Below are 27,372 nucleotides of genomic sequence, written 5' to 3'. Positions count from 1 at the left end.
TGATGGATGACGGAGAATTTTGAAGGCTGTCCATCATTTTGGCGAGCTGGAATGATGAGGGTGAGCCTGCGTTTTAGCACACACACAGACAGATGCATAGACCTTTTCCATTTTGCACACATGGACTATCAATGAGGTTATTTAATCTATTAAAAATCTTGTACCCAGTGGGCTCTCTCACTGACCTCGACATCGTAGATTAATGAAAGCGCGTCGGTCTCCGTGCTGACAGCACTGAGAGGCTGCTGCAGGTGTCTCAGTACACAGGTCGGCATGCAGAGTGTTAAGGCCTTTGCACAATCAGCCTGTTTCATGTTGTTCTAATCATGTCTGCACACTGATGCTGAAATTGTCGTTTAATTTCCAGTGTTTTTTGGAACAGGTTCGATTTTATGCGAAATTTCGTATGTGTCCAAGGTGACTGATGATTCAAAACTGTCCCCGCTGCATCAACCTTGCTTGCTAACCACCGAAACCTCACTTTAAACATCAAAGTTTGCTCATTTATCATGTGGATATCAACCATGGAAATATAAAAGATAGACGGGTGAATAATGATTCAGATCAGCGCCTGTTGCTTTATTCTCTCTTGCTCGCTCACCACCGCCCGACCCCCCCCCCACCTCACTTTAAACACCGTAGCTTGCCTGTGTATTATGTGGATATCAAGCCTGGAAATAGAGCAGATAAAGGCATACGTTTGTAGCCTACTCACAGGTACTAACAGAGACTGAATTAAAAAGTTGTTCTCCATCGTTTCAACTTGTCTCTGCGCTATGACACATGAGCGTGTGCTGTATGAAGCTCTGTGTCAGGATGGATCCATCTGGACTTTAAAGGAGTGACAGAGACACAGGCTTGCAGTACGAAACTATTTGCCACATTCTTCAAATTTTCGCCAATACAAACGCAACAGACTCTTTGTGTAAGGTCCGAGTGCGTGATGTTTTTTTTCGGATTACGACTACTGTGGAGCAGACAAATGCGCACTGCTCCACAGTGCTGCCTTTTAACAAATTATTGTCGGCTATGATCGTCAAACTACAACATCTTGATATTAAAAATATCCTCAAAACTGTAGGTGGTATCTTAAATGGGTCAGTTCATAGTTGCTTGTACAAAGACAGGGATTGTTGCTCGAGTGTCACTGCGTAAAAATGACGAGGAGTAAACGCTGCTGCTGTGTTCATCTTTCTCTCAGTGCCATTAAAATGCAGAACCTCAAAGATTGTTTTTTGAATATAAGTTTAGAAATGGTGCTTCATTAATTAAACACTACTAATAAAATCATGTTGAATTATATCATATCACAGATATTAAAGAGGAAATAATGATGGATTGTAAAATGGCATGCCAGAATTTTTACAACCCTTTCCGTCAAAATGACGGACAACAAAAAAGTCCAGCGCAACCTCAGGATAGACTATGAGTGCCAAACCAGGTTGATAGCACACCTTTATTTATAAGTTGAAGTGTAGCTGCAAAAATGTGTTTAGAGGTCATACAGATGTGCTACTGACTGTCTGGTGGCAGCAGAGGTCAAATAGCTGTTAACATAAGTGATGGGAAGTTTGGACCACCATTTTATCAAATTTAGGTTTTATTGTTTTACTGAGTAACATATGCTCATATATATTCTTTTGTTCCTAAAAGGTTAAGTGTTAAGTTATTTGTTTTCAAGACTAATGATGTTCAATAAAAATGTATTTTCTCAAATTTTGAGACACCTCATACTAGACATTTCCCCTGCCCGCTACTGTGCACACAAGTATTGTATGTACTGTAGGTCCCAAGAGCTATTTTCTGGCACACGCACTTCACCTCCGCTGCTACAACTCCATCCAAGGGGAAACACTGCCCATGGTCAAGAAGGGGCAAGATGGTTGCTGTCACTAATTTCTCTCTGACCTTGAGAGAAAAGCAGGTTCTATTTCTAGAAAAGAACCCAAGCTTCACCCGAAGTTTAGTGACAAGATTATTTAAATGTACTTTAAACGAAAGCTCCTGATCTAGGATAAAACTCAAGTACTTGTAATTTAAAACCTACTCTATCAGTTTTCCTTTGGATGTTATTATGTTTGAAATGTTCTGTGGCAGAACCTTTGTATGAGAGAAAACCATGAGCTTAGTTTCATCTGTGTTTAAAACCAATTTACGATCATATAATAATAATCTGTGCAATACTTAATACTTATATGTATAATCTGTACACATGTTTGTATATATATATATATATATATATATATACATTTGTGTATATATGTGTATCTAGGTGTACAAATGAATATCTCCACCACACCCAATCTGTAAAATATCCAACCTGTACATAATTGTTTGTAAATACTAGACTGTAGCAGGTGGAAGGCCAGGCTGGGGCTAGCAGAGATCCAGAATGTAGCAGTTGGAAAGCCAGGCTGGGGCTAGCAGAGATCCAGACTGTAGCAGGCGGAAGGCCAGGCTGAGGCTAGCAGAGATCCAGGCTGTAGAAGGTGGAAGGCCAGGCTGAGGCTAGCAGAGATCCAGGCTGTAGCAGGTGGAAGGTCAAGCTGAGGCTAGCAGAGATCCAGACTGTAGAAGGTGGAAGGTCAGGCTGAGGCTAGCAGAGATCCAGGCTGTAGAAGGTGGAAGGCCAGGCTGAGGCTAGCAGAGATCCAGGCTGTAGAAGGTGGAAGGTCAAGCTGAGGCTAGCAGAGATCCAGACTGTAGCAGGTGGAAGGCCAGGCTGGGGCTAGCAGAAATCCAGGCTGTAGAAGGTGGAAGGCCAGGCTGAGGCTAGCAGAGATCCAGGCTGTAGAAGGTGGAAGGTCAAGCTGAGGCTAGCAGAGATCCAGACTGTAGCAGGTGGAAGGCCAGGCTGGGGCTAGCAGAAATCCAGACTGTAGAAGGTGGAAGGCCAGGCTGAGGCTAGCAGAGATCCAGACTGTAGAAGGTGGAAGGCCAGGCTGAGGCTAGCAGAGATCCAGACTGTAGCAGGTGGAAGGCCAGGCTGGGGCTAGCAGAGATCCAGACTGTAGAAGGTGGAAGGCCAGGCTGAGGCTAGCAGAGATCCAGACTGTAGAAGGTGGAAGGCCAGGCTGAGGCTAGCAGAGATCCAGACTGTAGCAGGTGGAAGGCCAGGCTGAGGCTAGCAGAGATCCAGACTGTAGCAGGTGGAAGGCCAGGCTGAGGCTAGCAGAGATCCAGACTGTAGCAGGTGGAAGGCCAGGCTGAGGCTAGCAGAGATCCAGACTGTAGCAGGTGGAAGGCCAGGCTGAGGCTAGCAGAGATCAGACTGTAGCAGGTGGAAGGCCAGGCTGAGGCTAGCAGAGATCCAGACTGTAGCAGGTGGAAGGCCAGGCTGAGGCTAGCAGAGATCCAGACTGTAGAAGGTGGAAGGCCAGGCTGAGGCTAGCAGAGATCCAGACTGTAGAAGGTGGAAGGCCAGGCTGAGGCTAGCAGAGATCCAGACTGCAGAAGGTGGAAGGCCAGGCTGGGGCTAGCAGAGATCCAGACTGTAGAAGGTGGAAGGCCAGGCTGGGGCTAGCAGAGATCCAGACTGTAGAAGGTGGAAGGCCAGGCTGGGGCTAGCAGAGATCCAGACTGTAGAGATCCAGGCTGTAGCAGGTGGAAGGCCAGGCTGAGGCTAGCAGAGATCCAGACTGTAGCAGGTGGAAGGCCAGGCTGAGGCTAGCAGAGATCCAGACTGTAGCAGGTGGAAGGCCAGGCTGAGGCTAGCAGAGATCCAGACTGTAGCAGGTGGAAGGCCAGGCTGAAGCTAGCAGAGATCCAGACTATAGCAGATGAGACCAGGCTGGGGCTATCAGAGATCCAGACTGTAGCAGGTGGAAGTCAAGCTGCGGCTAGCAGAGATCCAGACTGTAGCAGGTGGAAGGCCAGGCTGAGGCTAGCAGAGATCCAGACTGTAGAAGGTGGAAGGCCAGGCTGGGGCTAGCAGAGATCCAGGCTGTAGCAGGTGGAAGGCCAGGCTGAGGCTAGCAGAGATCCAGACTGTAGCAGGTGGAAGGCCAGGCTGAGGCTAGCAGAGATCCAGACTGTAGCAGGTGGAAGGCCAGGCTGAGGCTAGCAGAGATCCAGACTGTAGCAGGTGGAAGGCCAGGCTGAGGCTAGCAGAGATCCAGACTGTAGCAGGTGGAAGGCCAGGCTGAAGCTAGCAGAGATCCAGACTATAGCAGATGAGACCAGGCTGGGGCTATCAGAGATCCAGACTGTAGCAGGTGGAAGTCAAGCTGCGGCTAGCAGAGATCCAGACTGTAGCAGGTGGAAGGCCAGGCTGAGGCTAGCAGAGATCCAGACTGTAGAAGGTGGAAGGCCAGGCTGAGGCTAGCAGAGATCCAGGCTGTAGCAGGTGGAAGGCCAGGCTGAGGCTAGCAGAGATCCAGACTGTAGCAGGTGGAAGGCCAGGCTGAGGCTAGCAGAGATCCAGACTGTAGCAGGTGGAAGGCCAGGCTGAGGCTAGCAGAGATCCAGACTGTAGCAGGTGGAAGGCCAGGCTGAGGCTAGCAGAGATCCAGACTGTAGAAGGTGGAAGGCCAGGCTGGGGCTAGCAGAGATCCAGAATGTAGAAGGTGGAAGGCCAGGCTGGGGCTATCAGAGATCCAGACTGTAGAAGGTGGAAGGCCAGGCTGAGGCTAGCAGAGATCCAGACTGTAGAAGGTGGAAGGCCAGGCTGGGGCTAGCAGAGATCCAGACTGTAGAAGGTGGAAGGCCAGGCTGAGGTGAGCAGAGATCCAGACTGTAGAAGGTGGAAGGCCAGGCTGAGGCTAGCAGAGATCCAGACTGTAGCAGGTGGAAGGCCAGGCTGAGGCTAGCAGAGATCCAGACTGTAGCAGGTGGAAGGCCAGGCTGAGGCTAGCAGAGATCCAGAGTGTAGAAGGTGGAAGGCCAGGCTGAGGCTAGCAGAGATCCAGGCTGTAGCAGGTGGAAGGCCAGGCTGAGGCTAGCAGAGATCCAGACTATAGCAGATGAGCCCAGGCTGGGGCTATCAGAGATCCAGACTGTAGCAGGTGGAAGGTCAAGCTGAGGCTAGCAGAGATCCAGACTGTAGCAGGTGGAAGGCCAGGCTGAGGCTAGCAGAGATCCAGACTGTAGAAGGTGGAAGGCCAGGCTGGGGCTAGCAGAGATCCAGACTGTAGCAGGTGGAAGGCAAGGCTGAGGCTAGCAGAGATCCAGACTGTAGAAGGTGGAAGGCCAGGCTGAGGCTAGCAGAGATCCAGGCTGTAGCAGGTGGAAGGTCAAGCTGAGGCTAGCAGAGAGACAGACTGTAGCAGGTGGAAGGCCAGGCTGAGGCTAGCAGAAACACAGACTGTAGCAGGTGGAAGGCCAGGCTGAGGCTAGCAGAGATCCAGACTGTAGAAGGTGGAAGGCCAGGCTGGGGCTAGCAGAGATCCAGACTGTAGAAGGTGGAAGGCCAGGCTGAGGCTAGCAGAGATCCAGACTGTAGCAGGTGGAAGGCCAGGCTGAGGCTAGCAGAGATCCAGACTGTAGCAGGTGGAAGGCCAGGCTGAGGCTAGCAGAGATCCAGACTGTAGCAGGTGGAAGGCCAGGCTGAAGCTAGCAGAGATCCAGACTATAGCAGATGAGACCAGGCTGGGGCCATCAGAGATCCAGACTGTAGCAGGTGGAAGGTCAAGCTGCGGCTAGCAGAGATCCAGACTGTAGCAGGTGGAAGGCCAGGCTGAGGCTAGCAGAGATCCAGACTGTAGAAGGTGGAAGGCCAGGCTGAGGCTAGCAGAGATCCAGACTGTAGCAGGTGGAAGGCCAGGCTGAAGCTAGCAGAGATCCAGACTATAGCAGATGAGACCAGGCTGGGGCCATCAGAGATCCAGACTGTAGCAGGTGGAAGGTCAAGCTGTGGCTAGCAGAGATCCAGACTGTAGCAGGTGGAAGGCCAGGCTGAGGCTAGCAGAGATCCAGACTGTAGAAGGTGGAAGGCCAGGCTGAGGCTAGCAGAGATCCAGACTGTAGAAGGTGGAAGGCCAGGCTGAGGCTAGCAGAGATCCAGACTATAGCAGATGAGACCAGGCTGGGGCTATCAGAGATCCAGACTGTAGCAGGTGGAAGGTCAAGCTGAGGCTAGCAGAGATCCAGACTGTAGCAGGTGGAAGGCCAGGCTGAGGCTAGCAGAGATCCAGACTGTAGAAGGTGGAAGGCCAGGCTGGGGCTAGCAGAGATCCAGACTGTAGAAGGTGGAAGGCCAGGCTGGGGCTAGCAGCGATCCAGACTGTAGAAGGTGGAAGGCCAGGCTGAGGCTAGCAGAGATCCAGGCTGTAGCAGGTGGAAGGCCAGGCTGAGGCTAGCAGAGATCCAGACTGTAGAAGGTGGAAGGCCAGGCTGAGGCTAGCAGAGATCCAGACTGTAGCAGGTGGAAGGCCAGGCTGGGGCTATCAGAGATCCAGACTGTAGCAGGTGGAAGGCCAGGCTGAGGCTAGCAGAGATCCAGACTGTAGCAGGTGAAAGGCCAGGCTGAGGCTAGCAGAGATCCAGACTGTAGAAGGTGGAAGGCCAGGCTGAGGCTAGCAGAGATCCAGACTGTAGCAGGTGGAAGGCCAGGCTGAGGCTAGCAGAGATCCAGACTATAGCAGATGAGACCAGGCTGGGGCTATCAGAGATCCAGACTGTAGCAGGTGGAAGGTCAAGCTGAGGCTAGCAGAGATCCAGACTGTAGAAGGTGGAAGGCCAGGCTGAGGCTAGCAGAGATCCAGACTGTAGAAGGTGGAAGGCCAGGCTGAGGCTAGCAGAGATCCAGACTGTAGAAGGTGGAAGGCAAGGCTGGGGCTAGCAGAGATCCAGACTGTAGAAGGTGGAAGGCCAGGCTGAGGCTAGCAGAGATCCAGACTGTAGAAGGTGGAAGGCCAGGCTGAGGCTAGCAGAGATCCAGACTGTAGAAGGTGGAAGGCCAGGCTGAGGCTAGCAGAGATCCAGGCTGTAGCAGGTGGAAGGCCAGGCTGAGGCTAGCAGAGATCCAGACTGTAGCAGGTGGAAGGCCAGGCTGAGGCTAGCAGAGATCCAGACTGTAGCAGGTGGAAGGCCAGGCTGGGGCTAGCAGAGATCCAGACTGTAGCAGGTGGAAGGCCAGGCTGAGGCTGGCAGAGATCCAGACTGTAGCAGGTGGAAGGCCAGGCTGAGGCTAGCAGAGATCCAGACTGTAGAAGGTGGAAGGCCAGGCTGAGGCTAGCAGAGATCCAGACTATAGCAGATGAGACCAGGCTGGGGCTATCAGAGATCCAGACTGTAGAAGGTGGAAGGTCAAGCTGAGGCTAGCAGAGATCCAGACTGTAGCAGGTGGAAGGCCAGGCTGAGGCTAGCAGAGATCCAGACTGAAGAAGGTGGAAGGCCAGGCTGAGGCTAGCAGAGATCCAGACTGTAGAAGGTGGAAGGCCAGGCTGAGGCTAGCAGAGATCCAGGCTGTAGCAGGTGGAAGGCCAGGCTGAGGCTAGCAGAGATCCAGGCTGTAGCAGGTGGAAGGTCAAGCTGAGGCTAGCAGAGACACAGACTGTAGCAGGTGGAAGGCCAAACTGAGGCTAGCAGAGATCCAGTCTATGGCCAGTTTTTCCTGAGGTGCAGAACTGTAACTGAAAGACGTTTAGGCGACGACGGGTGAAAAACATCCAGCTACCTAGCGAGAATCTACAGCGAATGGCTCTCTCGTTTAAAGGTAAAAGCAGACGCTGAGCCAGAGCATGGCTGAACGGACTATGAGAACAAACAAGAGAACCCCAATTAAATGATTTCTAATGTTAAAACCGGTCCAAAGACCAGTTCGTGCCACATTTTTACCCAGCCAGGGCTTCGCGGACTGATGCACTTGGACCGCTGATGTCAAGATCAGTGAACAGATCCATATCAGATTTTGTCCACACCACTAACCTTTAGGCTGAAAAAAAACAAGGATGGTCAGGAAATTAAGTTCATATTTAAGAGTAAAACAGTATTTTGACAGAACTTTCATGCTAGATGAGGACTAAATACACAGACTAACAGGTTTCACTCATGAAGAACTACACCTCACTTGTACTCATGGTAAACTTACCTTTCCCTTTAAATACAGAGGAGATGTGCAGAGAAAAAAAATTAATCTGTATGTAAAATGTATTTTTTATACAAATTTTAAGAGTTATTTTTGTCTTTCGCCCAGGTAGGATGCCTCTGATGTGGTCTCTGGTTCAGGAGTGGCTTGACACCAGGACTGGGACAGTTGTAGTCCATGTCCTGGATCCGTCTGTGCGTGGTGGCTCTTGAAGCACTGACTCAAGCCTCAGTCCACTCCAAATTCTTGAATGTGCTGTTGCTTCTGCTCCTTTTCACCACATTTTTCCTTCCATTTATCTTTCCATTAATATGCTTGAATATAGCAGTCTGTGAACAACCAGCTTCTTTAGCAATGACCTTTTGTGGCTTACTCTCCTTGTGGAGGATGTCAGTGACTGTCTTCTGGACATCTGTCCAGTCTGCAGTCTTCCCCATGATTGTGTAGCCTACTGACCCAGACTGAGAGACCATTTAAAATCTCAGGAAACCTTTGCAGGTGTTTGGACTTCATTAGCTGATTAGGGTGTGACTCCATGACTTTACAATATTGAACTTTTCACAATATTCTAATTTTCTGAGACACTGACTTTGGGGGTTTTATTAGCTGTAAGCCATAACATCAAAATTAAAAGAAATAACCCCTGAAATATATCAGTCTGTGTGTAATAAATCTATAGAATATATGAGTTTAGCTTTTTGAACTGAATTACTGAAATAAATAAACTTTTTGATGATAATTTAAGTTAATGTGATGCATCTGTACATGGGGGGTGATTTCATTCATTGATGGAAGCATGTAAGCCTGTGCTACACATGTATATGAACAGAGTGTGCGTGTGTGTGTGTGTATTGTTACTTTTGGCTACTGCCGACTGTGGATGCCATCGTTGCTTCTTGTGTGGGACAGATGTCAGACTCATCGTTGACTTGAACACCATTTAAGGAGGGCTGAACACAAGAGAAGGAAAACAACAATCAACAAATAATAAGACCAAATATTTTACTGTCAATTCCTTCATTATTTTACTTTATGTTCATATTTGTCTGTCAGCCCTCTGACTCATAATAACTTTATTTGAATACATCAGCATACTAAAGCGTGCTTCCCTGTGTGTCTAAAAGGCTAACGTTGGTTAGAAATTTCTCTCCACATCTTTCTAACACCACCCTCTGAAAAGCATGAATGTGAACTGTAATAGACTTCAGCAGAGACATTTAGGCGGTCTACATGCAACCGACCACATCTTATTTGAAACCAACATACCCACATACACTATACTGCCAAAAGTATTGGCTCACCTGCCTTGACTCTCATATGAACTTCAGTGACATCCCATTCTTAATCCATTGGGTTTAATATGACGTCGGTCCACCCTCTGCAGCTATAACAGCTTCAGCTCTTCTGGGAAGGCTTTCCACAAGGTTTAGGAGTGTGTTTATGGGAATTTTCGACCATTCGTCCAGAAGAGCATTTGTGAGGTCACACACTGATGTTGGACGAGAAGGCCTGGCTCTCAGTCTCCGCTCTAATTCATCCCAAAGGTGTTCTGTGGGGTTGAGGTCAGGACTCTGTGCAGGCCAGTCAAGTTGATCCACACCAAACTCTCTCCTCCATGTCTTTATGGACCTTGCTTTGTGCTCTGGTGCACAGTCATGTTGGAACAGGAAGGGGCCATCCCCAAACTGTTCCCACAAAGTTGGGAGCATGGAATTGTCCAAAATCTCCTGGTATGCTGAAGCATTCAGAGTTCCTTTCACTGGAACTAAGGGACCAAGCCCAGCACCTGGAAAACAAGCCCACACCATAATCCCCCCTCCACCAAACTTTACACTTGGCACAATGCAGTCAGACAAGTACCGTTCTCCCGGAAACCGCCAAACCCAGACTCATCCATCAGATTGCCAGATGGAGAAGCGCAATTCATCACTCCAGAGAACACGTCATTTTACGTGGCCTACCACTTGGTGGCTGAGTTGCTGTCGTTCCCAATGGCTTCCACTTTGTTATAATACCACTGACAGTTGACTGTGGAATATTTAGGAGCCAGGAAATTTCACCACTGGACTTGTTGCACAGGTGGCATCCTATCACAGTACCACGCTGGAATTCACTGAGCTCCTGAGAGCGAGCCATTCTTTCACAAATGTTTGTAGAAACAGTCTGCATGCCTAGGTGATGATTTTATACACCTGTGGACATGGAAGTGATTGGAACACCTGATTTACATTATTAGGATGAGTGAGTCAATAATTTTGGCAGTATAGAGTATGTGCAAACATGGCTGCAAGTTTACTGACTTAAATAAGTGTAACTGCATGGGTGGAGAGAAAAAAGCAAAATCACTGTGTTTAAAGTGACATTACATGAGAGAGAAAGGAGCTGCAGCGCTGTATAAGAGGACAATCGTTCATTAAATGATCTTGCAGAATGCATAGAAAATGCAAAAATCAATCCTTTTCCAAAAAAACATGATGGAAAGTTTCTGGTGATTAGCACACCAGGAAATTGTATTTATCTTTTATGACATGCAGCCATCTCAGAAAAGAACACAGGCTTATTGTTAAAAGGCCTTCAGTCCTAAACAGGAACATAATGATCTGTGCCAAATTTATTTGCAATTCATCTGATTTCTGTAAAAATATTTAATGTAGAATCATAAGGGGAAAATATCACAAGGCAAAGGAAGTCATTGAACTTTTTCTTTTGAGATTGAATGAAAGATGTAGCAAAATTTCCACAATCCTGCTTTCAGTTATTAAAGAAAAAAACTTGTTTTAATCTTTCCCCCTGAAATGTTTGAACAGAAATCTTTACCCTACCTTGGAGCTGTCTGAGTTTCTTGCCCTGTCCCCTCTGTCGGGTAACCTCCGAAATTCTGCAGGTGGACAACTGAGCGGTCTTCCATTCAGGTGAGGGGGGACAGTGGGTCCTAGTTGGAGACGATGCTCATATCCAGAGTTGGGGTCATCTGAAAAAGGGCCGTCCCTTGGGTTAAAGGGCTGAGGGGGGATCTGGGAACCTGCCAGCAAACTGGTAGAGGAGGACACAGAGGAAGAACTGGGGAGCCAAGAGTGGCGTGACTCCAGGGGGATGGGGGGAGGCCGTTCAGGTGGAGGTAGAGGTGGGGGGTCCCTCTGGGGAGGCGGTGGTGCTGGCAAAGGCTTGTCCTGCTTTCTGGACATGCTCGGTGAAGACTAGAGAGACAGAGAGATGCAGTGTCATCACCATTGACAGTCTAACAAATTCAAACTGCTGTATTTAACTAGTTTGTTAGCAGGGATGCATGGTAACATCACCGTGATATCAGTACCAGTAAGTTCCCCAAAAAGTCTGTACTTGTTGTAGAAGTTTTCAGTATTCCTGGCATTTTTAATACATCAAACATTCTACTTCAAGGCCCAGGTCAAGATGTACTGTCAGGAGAGGAGACTCTCTCCTCTCCTCCTGGGCTGATAGTCTAAACTCACACTCTTGAGTTAGATAAAATGCTGTTTGCTCCTATAGTCAGGGTTGTTTCCTCACAGCTAGTGTATCTGTGAAACTTAGAGACAGTCTGGCTCCAGTACATGTTAACGCATCACATCCATCAGTGGAGTCTACAGGATCATATTTTGAGTTATGAGCAAGGTTAAGGTTGAACCTAAACCTTAGAAATGTGTAAAATCTAAATAGCGTGATAAAAAATTAGTAATGGAAACAACTGAATTTTGAAAAACCTCTCAAATATCACTAAACAGTTTTTACGCTCTCATGAGGAGGTTTTTCAGACGTTTTAATACAGAAGTATATCCCAAAAGTGCAATAAAAAACCCTTTTTCCTCATTTACAAATCACAGGACATGATGTACAGTGTCACATGACCAGTTCACTTCAAGACAACATGGCGCAGTACATGTGGACAGAAGAGGGGACGAGACTTTTCTTCACATTATAGTTATACCTAACCTTGCAAAGCAGATGGATTCGCCCGTTTCTTGTTTCTTGGGCGTGGCGGAGTTGTGACGTAAGCAAGCAGCAACAAGGGGCCAGTGCAATTATGGTGGAAGAGATTAGCATGGATGCTGCTAAAGCACCAGTTTTATCAGAAATTGACCAAATTTCTTTGTTAAAAGAAGAACGAAGAACAGCAATGAGTTGTTTTCTTTTCAAAAACGACAAAAGTTGTATACTGACATGTCTACAGTCGCCATGGTTCGCGTTATGCAGCTCTAATGGATAGGGGCGCAACTTGGAAGTGGCTACGTCATGTGTTTTGTTGCTCTGATTGGCCTGTAAAGATGTGACAGACAGACCGGTCATCCAATCACCCTCTGAGTTTTATTTTCAAAGGCTCTGCCCTTTCCCAAATGCTGTGTATGAGTGGTTTACCAGATAGATGTGTGAAACAAATCCATCTGGCATGCCAGGTTAACTTGTACCCTTATACATGGCTTTTACCATACATACGGACTTTGCCTCTGAACTACCATCCGTTGCCTTAGTCTTTGTTCAAAATTATCAAGGCAGCCACTGTAGATGTAATCATAACCGTACCAACACGCAGCAGGTTTTGAATTCAGCTTCTGGTTAGCGGATTCATGGGAGATGAGATTTTACGAGAATTGCTAGGCTGAAGCCCAAAACTGTCTTCAATGGAAACACACTTAAAGCACGATTGTACTTAGTCAAAATGTAAGAAATATTGCTGTAATGGAAACCCAGCTAATGTGTAAATGTCACTGTTTCTCCTTGGCGGAGACAAAGTAAACAGCTCAGCTTAAGCCATCTGAGTCTCCTATGACTTCTCATCCAACTTGTTAATGATTTATAGAGATTTCCTTATAAAATTGGCGTTGTCGGCAGGATCTCAATACAACAAAGACTTATAAGTGTGCAAAATTTACCTTTTGCCTTATACCATGTCTGAGTTTGACCAGATGTAAAGAACAGTTAATAATTTGGCTATAACCAATAATAGCTAAATGAAAATAAACCTCTTGCCATTGGTGATAAATTCAAAGTGTAATTTTGATACTTTTGAGCATTTTACACAATTTTGTTAATGCTATGTATTTATAATACTTCTCCAAATTCTGAAGGCTGGCGAAATTGGCACTCTACTAAGTTCAGTATTACTGATAGTAAATTGAATTTAAATATTCTGATTGGGAACTGGATTGTAGTTCGAATTGGATGTGTTTGGGAGAAATTCTGGCCTCGACCAAAGAGAATTATTCTGTGAGCTTTCACAGTGGGAAGGGTTCCTGGATGAATTTTAAAAATAATTCATCTGTGATAAGCAAGATCAGATAATTTGTCTTTGGTCCTGTCTGAAGTAAGACTCAAGACTCAAGTCAGAGACTTCCAGTGATCAAGTTTTTGCACAATAAACAGTTTGTTAACTATTGATGTATAGCTGGTCATTGGTAGATCCATAATAATCCCAACACAACAGCTTAACAATAAACTCAATCTATAGCATATTGAATGATACCGATTTTCCTGGAGTTGAGAAGTTACCTTTAGTGGCTTTTGATAATGTTGCTGAGTTTACTATGTACATATTTATTAATGATGCTTCTTAAGGATCTGATTTTTCTTACTGTTTGACACTTTATTTTATCTTTAGTGTTATTGTTGTTCTGGGGAAATAGGGGGGTTGCAACACCTGAATATACATTTAAATGAATTATATTTTCATTTGAGAGAGAGAGAGAGAGAGATCAATAGGGTGGCTGAGGCAGAGCTTAAGGTTTAGCTAAGACTTATCTTGCTGCATTGGTCTGCTCCACAGGTTCCAACATGTGGATTACACAAACTGCAGCTTTTTTCCTGTGGAGAAGATGACTCATGACCTTCATCGTAAATCTCAGCAATTGTGGAGAACACAGAAGCCCTTGGACTTGCGCCATAATTACTGGGGTCAAACTAGTACACAGCACTCTTGTACTGTATTTGCCTGCATGTGTGGATTCACATAATAGTACAAAAATACTGAAAGCCAACCCACTTTTATTTTTGTAACATTTCTGTACATGATCTCTCTATAAATACTGAAAGTGCCTGCTTATCATGAGTCAGTTCTGCTATGTTTCCTTCTTTACGTATACATTTTTGGTAAATGGTGATGGAAAATGATTCTTTTTTAGTCGTCTGACTACTCAAAGCGCTTTTACACCACAGGTCACACCTGCCTATACCTTCCACATTCATACACTGACGGCAGGGGGTTCTATGGACAACTGTCCATCAGCAATCCCATTCAAATGCATCCATACTCATTTACACACCACCAGTAACGCAGGAAGGACACACTGACGTGTGACTGCAGAAGCAAGGGATCAAACTCATGACCTCCGAATGTGAGACAACCTACCCTGCCTACTTAACCCAAAGTCACCCCTTGAATATTTTTGAAATATTACATTCAGTTCTTGTTTTAGAGTAAATGAGCTACAGAAAAGATTTTTGTAAAATAAATCTTTATCAAGGTCACCCATACTGTATGGAAGCCCATTTCTGCCAAATTAAAAAAGGAAAAAATGTAAAAGTAAGGCAATTCTTGAAAAAAAAAAAATCCTAAGTTATAATTTTGGGGTAAAAAAGTCGAAATTATGGGATAAAAATTACAAGGGCTGTTAGTTTGTATCACGTTAACGCTTGTGATTAATCTTGAAAACTTAACATGTTAAAAAAATAATAACGTAATTTAAACATATGACTAAGTTTGACAACAGCTTGCTCCCGTAGTCCTCCAGCGCGGATGTTTAGGTGCCTGGGGGTGAAGAGGTGAGAGGGTCAGACAGCCAGCAGTGATGAGAGAGGAGACAGACCCAGGTCTGCTTAATGGTGATTTTCTTTTTAAAAAGCTGGAGAATGTTGGTTAAGATAAAACCAAAACTGTGGGTACATGCTGCAGTGATGAAGTGTCTTTACACCGAAGCACAACCAGTCTGAAGTTCCACCTTCAGGCAAAGCACATCTTTGCTAATGTTAGCAAACATCTTTGCTAATGTTAGCACAGATGCTTACAACAACACGGGATCAAGCCATGATAATACCACTCTGTTCAGCTGCTTCAGGACGGTTTTCTTCTTCAGCTGACAGACAGTCCTGTTAGTTAACAATATTAATCCAGGGTAGAACTCCACGGTGGAACTGACAAAACTGAAGTTAATTAGCGAACTTTACGAGCTGAAGATGGAAAATATGATGCGTTCAGATAACCTCAGTAAATTAGACCACTGTATTCTTCATGATATGATATCCTCAAATGTCACATAAAAATGGGAACATGTAGATTTTGATGAGAAACTTAAAAATAAAAATAAATACAGAGTGAATATGTGTTTATATTTTAGGGATATACAATAGATGTGACAGACTGAATCATCAATGTGCTCTACATAGAATTAAAAGAATAGAAATAAAGCACTTGACAACAACAACCTTTAAAAATATAAAAACATAAAAATACACTAAACTATTCTTTTAATGCTGTGATTAATCATGAATAATCACAGGATAGTGATGTGATTAACTTGATTACATTTTTTTAATCAATCAACAGCACTACTTTTTATCTTGTAATTTCGACAAAAAGTTGACAACATATGTTAAACCTATGACAACAAAGAAGATGGATAGTCCAGGACACCTTTGAGACAAAGAACGCAAAATTTCCATCAAGAAAAATACAAAAAAGATAGAAAGGAAGACCTCAGTCTCAACTACAACTCCTGGCTAGCTTAGAAGCTAATAACAACTGCCAGTAACTGCCACAGAACACTGACTAGGAGACGAATGAATGTTATTTAGGTAGCGTGGTGGCAGTGTGTACTGACACAGCGACCCAGTGCTCCATCACTAGCAGCAAAACAAAGCCCTACACTTACACCAGAACTGACATTAAATCTAAATGATGACAGGTGAGATCTGTAAGAGTCCACAGAAAGGGTCCACAGAAACACCACCAACAAAAGGTGCAAAGCAGAATTAGGCCAGTTTCCACTTTTAATCCCCATCCAAAAAGATTACAGAGAGCCTGCCCTGACACCATCCCAACCAATCAGATTACAGAGAGAGAAAAACACAATTACTTTAACTATTTGACAAGCACAATAAAGACTCAAAGTAAACTCCAGTGTTACTGGGCTCTAAACAAACTAGCAGATTATTTAAGCACAGAGACTGATGACAAACTCAGGAAGACATTAACCGTGTACAGACTCAGTGATCTGAACATAGAGACAGGTAGACACACCTGGATACCTGGAGAGGACAGACTGTGTCAGAACCAGGTAGAAACAGAAACACACTTCCTGCTGCACAGCAGTAAATATGAACACATCAGAGAAGAATTCATTAATGAAGTCAAACAAAGGGTTCCTCCCTAAAGGACGGAGTTAAACTGACATATAAATTAGGAGAACAAGGAGTCGTCTGTACAGAGGCTGCCAAATACATCAGAACCTGTCATGGCCTGAGGGACAACCATTTGATTTGATTTTGTGAATTTATTATTTTCTATCATACTATCTGTAATATAGTTGTTTTAAAATTGCTTGTTATTGTAACAGTTATATTGTTTTTCTGTGCTGCTTTGGCAACAACATGATGCATTTGTTCATACCATGGGTGGGGAGGAGGCAGAGAAGGCGTTGAGTGAGAAGGTGGAAGTGGGACAAACAAGCCAGGCTATGCAAAGAGCGGCTCCACACAAACCTGTACTACCGAGCATCTTTATAGCAAATGCCCACTCCCTCGCCAACAAGATAGATGACATAAGGCTGCGGGTTTCTAACCACCACTTGGACTGTGTCTTGATAATAACAGAGACAGGATGGAAGACAGGCGGCGGATTTCTATCCACCGCTTGACAGACTGTTTTTTGCTCAAGAGGAGACAGCCAAAAGAAATGTTATATTTTTCTATGCAATGACAATAAACTATCCATCCATCCATCCGTCCGTCCGTCCATCCATCCATCCATCCATCCATCCGTCCGTCCATCCATCCGTCCGTCCGTCCGTCCGTCCGTCTATGGCCAGTGTATGTTTTGTAACACTAACCTTCAACTGTTTTAGTCTATTCTAGACAGCTGTTTTTGATGACCCTCTCAAGCTCTTCCAAACTTTACCTGCAGGAAAACTCAGGTAACTCATTTTTATATCTATTTTTTTTTTCCTTACCTTTGGGGAACTAATAGGACTGGAGGATGGGGAGCAGATGGTGCCCTTCTGGATGAGGTCTAGTCGGGGTGGAACAGGGGGAAGGCTGAGGTGCTGCAAACAGTGACTTTGGTCTCCTCCATAAGCTTTTCTGTGTTGGCTAACAGGGGAAGAGCTAGGAGACACCATGGGGGAGTTCTGGTGCTCAGCACAGTGCTAAGAGAAAAAAGAATCATTGCTGAAGTCATTCATTATCAGCTGGTTTTTACTGAAACAGTATAAAAAACACATAATATGGGTTCATATATAAAACTCTGAATATGGATCAAGAAAAAATTACAATTTGGAAATACACTTGTAATAGAGTTGCGTGATACTGGATTCTTGCCGATGTATGAACTGCAGATATTAACTTATACACGCAAACATTAAGAAAACCAAGTCTCTCCTGGTTATCACATTTTGCTTGCATTTGTGTTTTGAAACAGATAATAAAAAAAAGCGACCTTTGATTATACAAAAAAATTTGATAAAGGAATTCTTTTTAAAAAACAGACATTCAGCTGTTTAGTTTTCACATTCTGCAGACATGTTGGGCCAAACATTTCCTTATGTAAAAAACTGGTTATTGGCTCTACCCTGTCTAATGGTAACAGACATAGAAACTTGCCTCAAGAAGCCAGCTACAGTTGAAACCAGAAGTTTACATACACTATATAAAAAGGCACATAACCTTTTTTTCTCACCATCTAACATTAAATCAGATAAAACTTTTCCTGTTTTTGGTCAGTTAGGATTACCAAAATTATTTCTATTTGCTAAATGCCAGAATAATGAGAGAGATCATTTTTTACACAGTTATTATTTATTATTTTCTTGAGAGTCAGAAGTTTACATACATTTCATTAGTATTTGGTAGCATTGCCTTTAAACTGTATGACTTGGGTCAAACGTTTTGGATATGCTTCCACAAGCTACTCACAATAGTTTGCAGGAATTTTGGCCCATTCCTCCTGGCAGAACTGGTGTAACTAGCCAAGTTTGTAGGCCGCCTTGCTCGCACATGCCTTTTCAGCTCTGCCCATAGATTTTCAATGGGATTGAGATCAGGGCTTTGTGATGGCCAATCCAAAACATTGACTTTGTTATCCTTAAGCCACTCTGTAACCAGTTTGGCAGTATGCTTAGGGTCACTGTCCATTTGGAAAACCCATTCGTGCCCAAGCTTTAACTTCCTGGCTGATGTCTTAAGATGTTGCTTCAGTATTTCCACATAATGTTCTTTCCTCATGATGCCAACTATTTTATGAAGTGCACCAGTCCCTCCTGCAGTAAAACAACCCCACAACATGATGCTGCCACCCCCATGTTTCACATTTGGGATAGTGTTCTCAGGCTTGCAAGCTTCCCCCTTTTTTCTCCAAATGTAACGATGGTCATTATGGCCAAAAAGTTCAATTTTAGTTTCGTCAGACCACAGAACATGTGTCCAGAAATTAAGGTCTTTGTCCCTGTGTGCATTTGCAAACTGTAATCTGGCTTTTTTATGTTTCTTTTGGAGTTATGGCTTCTTCCTGAGAGAGTGGCCTTTCAGCCCATGTCGGTACAGGACTCGTTTGACTGTTGATAATGACACACTCTTACAAGCTTCAGCCAGCATCTTCACAAGGTCTTTTGCTTTTGTTCTTGGGTTGAGATGCACTTTTCTGACCAAAGCATGTTCATCTCTGGGACACAGAACCCGTCTCCTTCCTGAGCGGTATGATGGCTGGACATTCCCATGGTGTTTATACTTGCGTATAATTGTTTGAACAGATGAACGTGGCACCTTCAGGCATCTGGAAATTGCACCCAAGGATGAACCAGACTTGTGCAAGTGCACAATTCTCTTCCTGATATCTTGGCTGATTTCTTTTGATCTTCCCATGATGTTACACAAAGAAGCAGTGTGTTTCAGGTGTGCCTTATAATACATCCACAGGTGTGCCTCTAATTAACTCAAATGTTGTCAATAAACCTATCAGAGGCTTCCAAAGACATGACATCATCATCTGGGCTTTCCCAAAATGTTTAAAGGCATAGTAATGATAGTGTATGTCAAGTTACGACTTTGAAGAAAGTAATAAAAATTGTCTAAAAAAATCCTTTTCTCATTATTCTGGCATTTAGCAAATAGAAATAATTTTGGTAATTCTTATTGATCAAAAACAGGAAAAGTTTAATCTGATTTAATGTTAGATGGTGAGAAAAAAAGTTTATGTGCCTTTTTATATGGTGTATGTAAACTTCTGGTTTCAACTGTACACGTCACAAAAATCACTCAATAACTCACAACATTAAGGATGTTGGATTTTTAGGGACATTTGTAGAGTCATAGGTAAAGATGTCTGAGCTACATGAAGAAAACATTTTTCTTAGATAAAATGAAGTAACCTATTATCTACATGACTTACTGCTTTTTCATGCAATTCAAGTGTCAGCCTATGTTATTGTGATTTCCTACAGTCTTAGGGTGCACTCACACTAGGCCATCTGTACTGTGTTAAAGCTCATATGACCCCCTCCTCTGGCCCCCCTTTGGCCCGCACTCACACTGCTCAACGCATCCGGGCCTGGGCATGGACACGTCACACAACAACGTCATCACGCGGAGAATCCACTGTTTATGAACTTATACGTGTTGATGACTCAGTATATATAAGTATTGTTTTTAGGCTGTAAAATAGCAGCAGATTTATATTGTTATCTGATCTGACATCAGGGTTATTTCACCTGACCTTGGATTGGTAGCTACATTAACTATAAAGAGCCCAGTAAGGAGAGAGAGAGGTTCATAGCTGAGTTAACCCTCACAGCACTTAATCTGGAGCCTGACCAGAGTTCTAAGCAAATCTGCTGAATGAAACCTGGACTTTTGAACTGGTATGAGCCCCTACAGTCATTCCTCTATGGGCCCGTATCTGAATCCCTCTGGCATTCCTTTATGCGCCATGAACTGTGCCATCTCTATGCGTAATTTTTGATGCCTTTCAGTTCTGCACCAAACAAGCTCTCATGTCATGGGACAGCCTGTGTCCAGAGCAGGATTAAATGTTCAATTAAAAGATATTTTTAACCGCAACGAGAGCGATTTTAACCCTCTGATGAGAGCTGGGAGTAAAAACGTCACAGGATTAATAAACGATGTTCTGTTCAAACGTCAGCAATCAAGATCCCAATTTCACTTCTTGATGACATGAAATAGAATCATAGGTAAATTAATTCAGTGGATAATTGTTTGGCATTACAATTTTATAATAAAAGAGGTTAAATCAGCCGTGTGACTAACCCCGGCACACACGTGTCCGTGTATTTGGCACTCTCCTTTACGCACGGAGGATGATACGTGTTTGTTATCCTGTGAGCTGCTGTTTGTGACTCAAACAAGAGAAGAAGCTTTATTTCACAAACTAAATAAACCTCTCACAGTCATTAAAGCCTGACTTTGCAGGAAACTGGTCAGAAATGTGGACTGGACTGGGATTAATAAGAACGGGGTAATAGTGGAGCTGTGTGGAGGTAAATTCTTCAGCTCTGATAAAATCATTGTTAACTTATTGAAATACAATGAGACTAAATATATAGTTCTCTCTCATCTCTCTAGAAAAAATCCTGCCGTCTCTATCAGCCTCTCTCTTTAGGACAGTGAGGTGTTGGAGCATGCAGCTGCTGCCTGGTGAGCTCTGTGCGCTCTGAAGCAGGTTGTTAACGGTATGTCACATTTCTGTGCTATGGCTCCTTCATTTGCATTAGTACCGTGCCTAGGCCCACCTCATCCTTCCGTGCCGGGGTCGTGAAGCATGCTGTGCCCAAGCACAGAACAAATGCGCTCACACTGGTCAAACGTACTGGACTTAGGCTCAAACGGGCCCAGGCACAGTAGGGATGGCCTGGTGTGAGTGCGCTATTAAATGTATTGTTTTGCTGAATGAAATGTAGCTCTTCTACTACCTGCGTGTTTCTTTTTTATTTCTAACCAAGCTCTCGTTTTAAACTTAACTTCATTTCACTGAGGGAATGATGGATTTTATTAGTCACTGATCAAATAAACAACAAAAAAGGATCATGAGTTCTCATTATTTCTTGAAATTTAAACTGAGCTGACCTTTCTCATGTTAAGCAAAAAACAAGACAGTATCAGAATGTTTTATGCCATTTGTTCAATAAACAGATTAAGGTCCAGGAAATCGTAGAAGTGTTACCTTTCTGATGTTGGTCAGTCCAGTCATGACCAGGCAGTCCTCTCTGTCTTCATCCTCATCAAGCTCAAGAAAGGGACAGCTGTGCTGGTCCAGGAAGAAGCACTTATTACCCTCATTTCGTGGGTCAAAGGGATCCACAATTATGGGCTCTGTGCCTTTGATCTCACATCGACAGAAAGGGCAACCCTGGCCATCGGATTCCTGGAAAGTAAAAACGAAAAAGCGACACGTTTGGATTCATCTGGGGAGGTCTAAAACAACACAAACGACGATGTCCATCTATCAGGAGAGAATAATGTTGTGTTTATACATCTATCATGAGAAAATAACATTGTCTTTATACATCTATAATGAGAAAATAATGTCTTTATCAATCTATCATGAGAAAATAATGTTGTCTTTGTCTATCATGATTAGTTATCTTAATCTTATCAGTCTCTTGATATCTTCAGTTATTCTTTTGAGGGACGAAAGAGAACAGGATGAAAAACTAAATGACCAGTTAACTGTGGGAGAGTGAAGAGGGCTTTTTCCACTTCTGTTTACGTCAGACATCAGACAAACATCAGACTAACGTCAGAGAACCCCCACTGAGTGATGATCTATGTCTCACTCACCGTCAGAGGGCTTCCCTCTTTCTGACTCACATGCTGTCTTTGGGGAGGAAAATTCTTCTTTACTGAAGCACAGTGTGCAAATATTTACACACTGAAGTTTGTTTATGAGGTGTGGATGATGCTGATTCATGGTTGATTTGCTGGGAGCATGTGTCATGTACAGCTGTCGTAACAGGAAGTATGATAAATAGTCCCCAGCTAAAACTGTAGCTATGTTCAGAGAAATGGTACATCTTATCTTTCATCAAGAGAATGTTTTTCTCTTTTTTTTTTTTTGATAATTAACCCCTTAAAAAATTGCTGCTAAACAACCAAAAATCCCACGCAAACCAGGGTGTGCAAGTCTGCTCCAAAAATCCTGAAAAATGTGAAAATCCAGGTTTGCTAATCTTTCTAAAGTCAATTACAAAAAGCCAGTAAATTTACATGTGTTTAGAAAAAGTTGAATGATTTTCAAAATCATACTAAATCAAAGTTGGACTCATACTCACAGATAATGCTGCTGGGGATCAGTTTCATCAACTACTCACCTGCCTCTGGATATTACTTTAAGCTAGGGAGATACTATGCTTTGCATTGTACAAAAAGTCAAGCATTAACATGCTACTTAATGCAAATCTACAGTTCAAACAGTCATTGTGAGCTCAAAACTTCCATCAATGGCACACTACAAAACCTGGCAGCAATATTCTGTGGCCCATGTACAGAGGCTGTAGTCCTCAGAGCTAGCAGCCTGGATTATATTGTCAGACTTGTGTTCTGCCATGTCATTCTCTGGCATCTCTTCCTTGTTCTGACTCTGTTAAAGGTAAACAAGCACAAAAATTAATTGGAAAATCTAACAACATCATACCTGCCAAGCTGTAAGACAGGAAGTACACATGAGGTGACCACAGGGTTCAATTTTCACATCTTTGTCGTTTTCAGCACATATTTTGCAAAGCTGGAAGGTGGAGCCCATCTCACAGTAGAGTTCATACTGCTCCTGTAGAGCCAGAGCAAACATGGTGCATGCATCAAATTAGAAATATGAACAGAACACACAAACATGCAGCTTACATCCCCTTCAGTTTAATTTATATTCTGAGTCCACAACTTACTACCAGTGACTCAGAGCGACTCCTTGACGTTATACTGTCATTGTCAAAGTGGTGAATAGTTGGCTCAAGACAGCCGAGATGAAACTTGCAACTGCTTGCTATGAGCTGCTCTGCAGCATTCTGAAAACCAGTTGGTTTAAACCACTGGTACTGGGGGCGATGATGTATTGTTTCTATAGCAAGGAATCTCAAAGTCAATCAATAGAAAGTAAATCACTTTTTAAGTTACATAATAAATTTGTCTTCCATCAAATTTATTATTTATTATCTTTATCCCTGTGACAATGTGTATTTATCACTAATTTCCCTTTTGTAACCACTATTGTAGCTTAGGAAATTTCACAGTGTATACAGTGCTGTGAAAAATAATTTCCCCCCTTACTGATTACTGATATATAAATATTTTGCTTTGCATATTTATTACACGTTTCAGATCATCAAACCAATCTTTATGTCTCACAAAGACAACCAAGGTGAATACAAAATGCGGTTTTTAAATGATGATTTTATTTATCAAGGGGGAAATAATCCAAACTCATCTGTCCCTGTGTGAAAAAGCAATTTCCCCCTGAACCTAATAACTGATTGTTCCACCCTTGGCAGCAATAACTGAAATCAAGCATTTGTGATAACTGGTGATGAGTCTTTCTCATCACTGTCGAGGAATGTTTTTTTTTTTTTTTTTGCCATTCAGAGGTGAACTTGCTGGTAGGTTTCAGCTCATTGTCCTGCTGCATAACCCAAGAGCGTTTGAGCTTGAGCATGAACTGATGGCTAATCATAAAAAAGGCAGACCGAAATTTGCCAAAATTCAAATCGATAAGCCGAAAAGCTTCTGGAAGAATGTCCTGTGGACAAATGAGACAAAACTGAAAGCTTTTTGGACAGTCGCATCAGCTCTATGTTCACAGACACAGAGATGAAGCAGAAAAAGAAGAGTAGACTGTAACTACTGTGAAACATGGAGGAGGCTCTGTTATGTTCTGGGGCTGCTTTGCTGCATCTGGCACAGGGAGTCTTGAATCTGTGCAGGTTTCATGAAGTCTCCAGACTATCAAGGCATTCTGGAGCCAAATGCACTGCCCAGTGTCAGAAAGCTTGGATTCAGTCTCAGGTCACGGGTCCTCCAACAGGATAATGACCCCTAACACAGAGCTAAAAACAGCCAAGAACAGCACTAACAACACTGCCTTCTATAAGTCCTGATCTAAATCCTGGTGATCATCTGTGGGAGGAGCCTGGATAAGAACCCTACAAACCTGAGACAGATGGAGCAGTCTGATCATGAAGAGTGGGCAAAAATACCTGGGACAGGTGAAGAAGTCTCATTGAGAGTTACAGAAATTGCTAGATTTGCAGTGATTGCCTCAAAAGGTTGTCAACAAAATACATTAAGGGTGTCATAATTTTAGTCCAGGCCAGTTTCATTGGTTTGTTTTTTTAAATGATTCTGTTAAACCACAATTCAAAAGAAATGCCTGATTTTCATCAGTTAATTTTAAGTCCATTTTCATTTGTTATTACTTTTGTCAGGTTCAAGTTATTTTAGTGACCATTGTGTGTTTTTCTCTAACAGAAGGGCACCGACTATTTTGTCCACAAAACTATATGGCACATCTCAAATTGATCAAAAGAAGTTTTTCCTTCTTTCCACACATAATTAGTTTAATGGTATGCACTATAACAGTGTGAACTGTCATTATAGCCTCAGAACCCGCTGTATAAATCAGCCATTTAGAGCAGTGTGGTCATGTCCAGTCACAGAACTGCAGCTGATTCAGAGCCAGCCTCATTTGTCCCATTTGACTCACCATAGTTTGGTGCACACACACACACACTCACACTCACACACACCCACTTGTGTCACTTTGATGTGATCATGAGGGGTTGGCTCACACAAACCAGTGAGGTCAGGGTTGTAGCTGCGGCCATCAGGGAAGAGGTAGCTGTGGATGAGAAAAGGCCAACATGAGCCAGCAGTTTGAAATTCACACACATCTTTCTCTTGCTTTTTCATCTTTTTTGTCTTATCTTCAAAAACACTTTGAAGAAAGCCATGCACTTATTCGACTGTACCAGTTTCACAAGTAAAATTTGCCAATCAATTCCTCCACTGGGATTCTCAAAATCTTTGCCTACATTTTAAATTCAGGAACCTAGCTCAGCAGCAACCTCAATACCCCTGACGATGAAAAAACTGCTGCAAAAAGAGGAAAAAGGTAAAAGACTGTGTACACATCAACGAGGCTGCAGAAACTACATATCCCACAATCCACTGGGATTCCTAATATTTAGGGATGCACAATATTATCGACCAGATATCTGTATAATATCAACATTTTTGCCAATATTTACATCCGATATTTTGGCCGTGCATATCAGCACATATCACCTGTAAAATTTGGCCATATATAATAATAAATTAGTGGAGTTTTAGGCTGGGCCAAAAGACCTATGTAAGATGAGATCTTTCTCTTTATTCATTCTCGTTCTTTAAACTTTTAACGATGGTCGTCCTGATCAGCACTTTTGGCCTCTGATCCTGATACAATTTTTTAATATTGAATATCTGCTGATACCGAGTCCCGATCCGATAGTCATAATTACTTAGATCAGAGTGTCAATTTTTGTTTACAACAATTACTGAAGTGAACAGAATAACTACTAGATGTCTCAAACGTTTACATTTAACTCAGTACAGCCAACATTGTTGTTAAACACAAAATCACATTTCTGCTCAGAATGGTGTATTAGCTCTGTTTCACTTTAATAATCTGTCAATAAATAAATAAAGTTACATTTTAAGTTGACTTTATTAGTCATTAAAAAAAACTGAACTGTGAGGAAAAAAAGAATTAAAAAACACCCTACATCCACGTTAAAGTGGTGTAAACAGTTTAACTTGAATAGGATCAACAACATAAGAACCATACAGATTCAGAACAACAATCATTCAAATGTAGCAGCTTAATCTGAGACATAAACCAAAACATTAACACTTCAATAAAACCAAAATATTAAATACTCTTGTTATTTCAGTGCAATTTCTAAAGTGCAACTGGAGCTGCTACATCACGTTTTCCTCCCTTTTATTTCTTTGCCCTCTGTTACTTTCAAATGAAGTGTAGCTTCTTGTTTAGGAGCGTTCTCGATGGCCTGCTTTACATGCTCTGCTGTGTGAGACCCGCTAAACTGGCGTGCATTTAATACTGCACGCTTTACCTCAAAGGTGGAGGACTGTGTAGTGAGACTCAGCAGTGACATGGGGCTAACATCAGAGCTCTAAATGTCTGAAGTGAAGCTAACAGCAGTGAAGTTGCTTATAAAATTCTTTAATATGCTGTCACTTTGTTGTACAGCTCCGGTAAGGCAGCGTCAATAATGCAATGTTAAGAAGACAGAGCATAGTGTGGGTCTAAAAGCTCAAGAAGATGACAAAAACCCAAATTCTCCACCACGGAGATGGGCTGGTTGTCCAAAGCGATGAATTTGACCACATTTTCTGTCATCTTTTGGCCTTATCGCTCTCTCCAGGGTACTTGTCTGTTCTCTTAAAGTCCAGAGGTTGTTGTTTGGGTGTAGCTGCCTATTGCTATAGTGAGGTCACTGTATTCTGCTGTTTAGTTCAGAGACGACAGATCAAATTTGTAGAGTTAAACGCTGCTGTGCTGCTTACACCTCGTGAAACAGTCATGTTACAGATGCTGCAAGTGGCCACTGGACTGTTTTGACTCTCACAGTTGAAGTTTTCCAGACCCTGACATTTGAAACAGAAATGCTAATGATGCTATACTGGTGCGTTTATGGCCTGTCGTAAATAGTGTTCTGTCTACAACAGCTGATGTACATGATCAGCTGGGCTGATCGGATCAAATTGCTGATTTCTGATCAATTAAAAATGCTTATATCGGCTCCGATCTAATACATACGATCGGGATTGAGACATCCCTGCTTTAAAGTGTGTTTTAAGGAAAAAAAAGTTTGTTTCTGTTTTCATCCTCAAACCTAAAATTTTGTTCAAAGGACTAAATTTTTAGTTATGTAAGACATATCTAAATATCAGTATCAGGATCAGCTAAAATGAATCTGTAAATATCAGCGTATCGGATATCGGGAATAATCCAATATCGTGCATCCCAACTTATATTAATTTTCACACTTCTAAGCCCCACCCTTCTACACTTGTTGGAGTGTTTCTATTTTAAATGACAGTTGTAGAATCTGGTAGATTATGTA

General features: G+C 43.1%; 1 protein-coding gene across 4 annotated transcripts in view; it reads right to left on the bottom strand.

Annotated features, from left to right (window-relative positions):
* Nucleotides 1-27,372, bottom strand: part of cblb (Cbl proto-oncogene B, E3 ubiquitin protein ligase) — a 75,159-nt gene that overhangs the window by 20,198 nt on the left and 27,589 nt on the right. For all 4 annotated transcript variants that reach the window (XM_041801358.1, XM_041801361.1, XM_041801360.1 and 1 more), the window contains exons 8-13: nt 24,995-25,082; nt 22,890-23,021; nt 21,420-21,620; nt 17,200-17,394; nt 10,849-11,223; nt 8,885-8,976 (exon numbers count right to left, since the gene is read on the bottom strand). In XM_041801358.1, coding sequence (XP_041657292.1) covers nt 8,885-8,976; nt 10,849-11,223; nt 17,200-17,394; nt 21,420-21,620; nt 22,890-23,021; nt 24,995-25,082 — 1,083 coding nt within the window. The remainder of the gene's footprint in view (nt 1-8,884; nt 8,977-10,848; nt 11,224-17,199; nt 17,395-21,419; nt 21,621-22,889; nt 23,022-24,994; nt 25,083-27,372) is intronic.

The sequence above is a fragment of the Cheilinus undulatus genome, linkage group 12, assembly GCF_018320785.1.
Source record: "Cheilinus undulatus linkage group 12, ASM1832078v1, whole genome shotgun sequence".
NCBI lineage: Eukaryota > Metazoa > Chordata > Actinopteri > Labriformes > Labridae > Cheilinus > Cheilinus undulatus.
The sequence above is the reverse complement of the archived record's forward strand: the minus strand, read 5'-3'. Positions and strand labels throughout refer to the sequence as shown.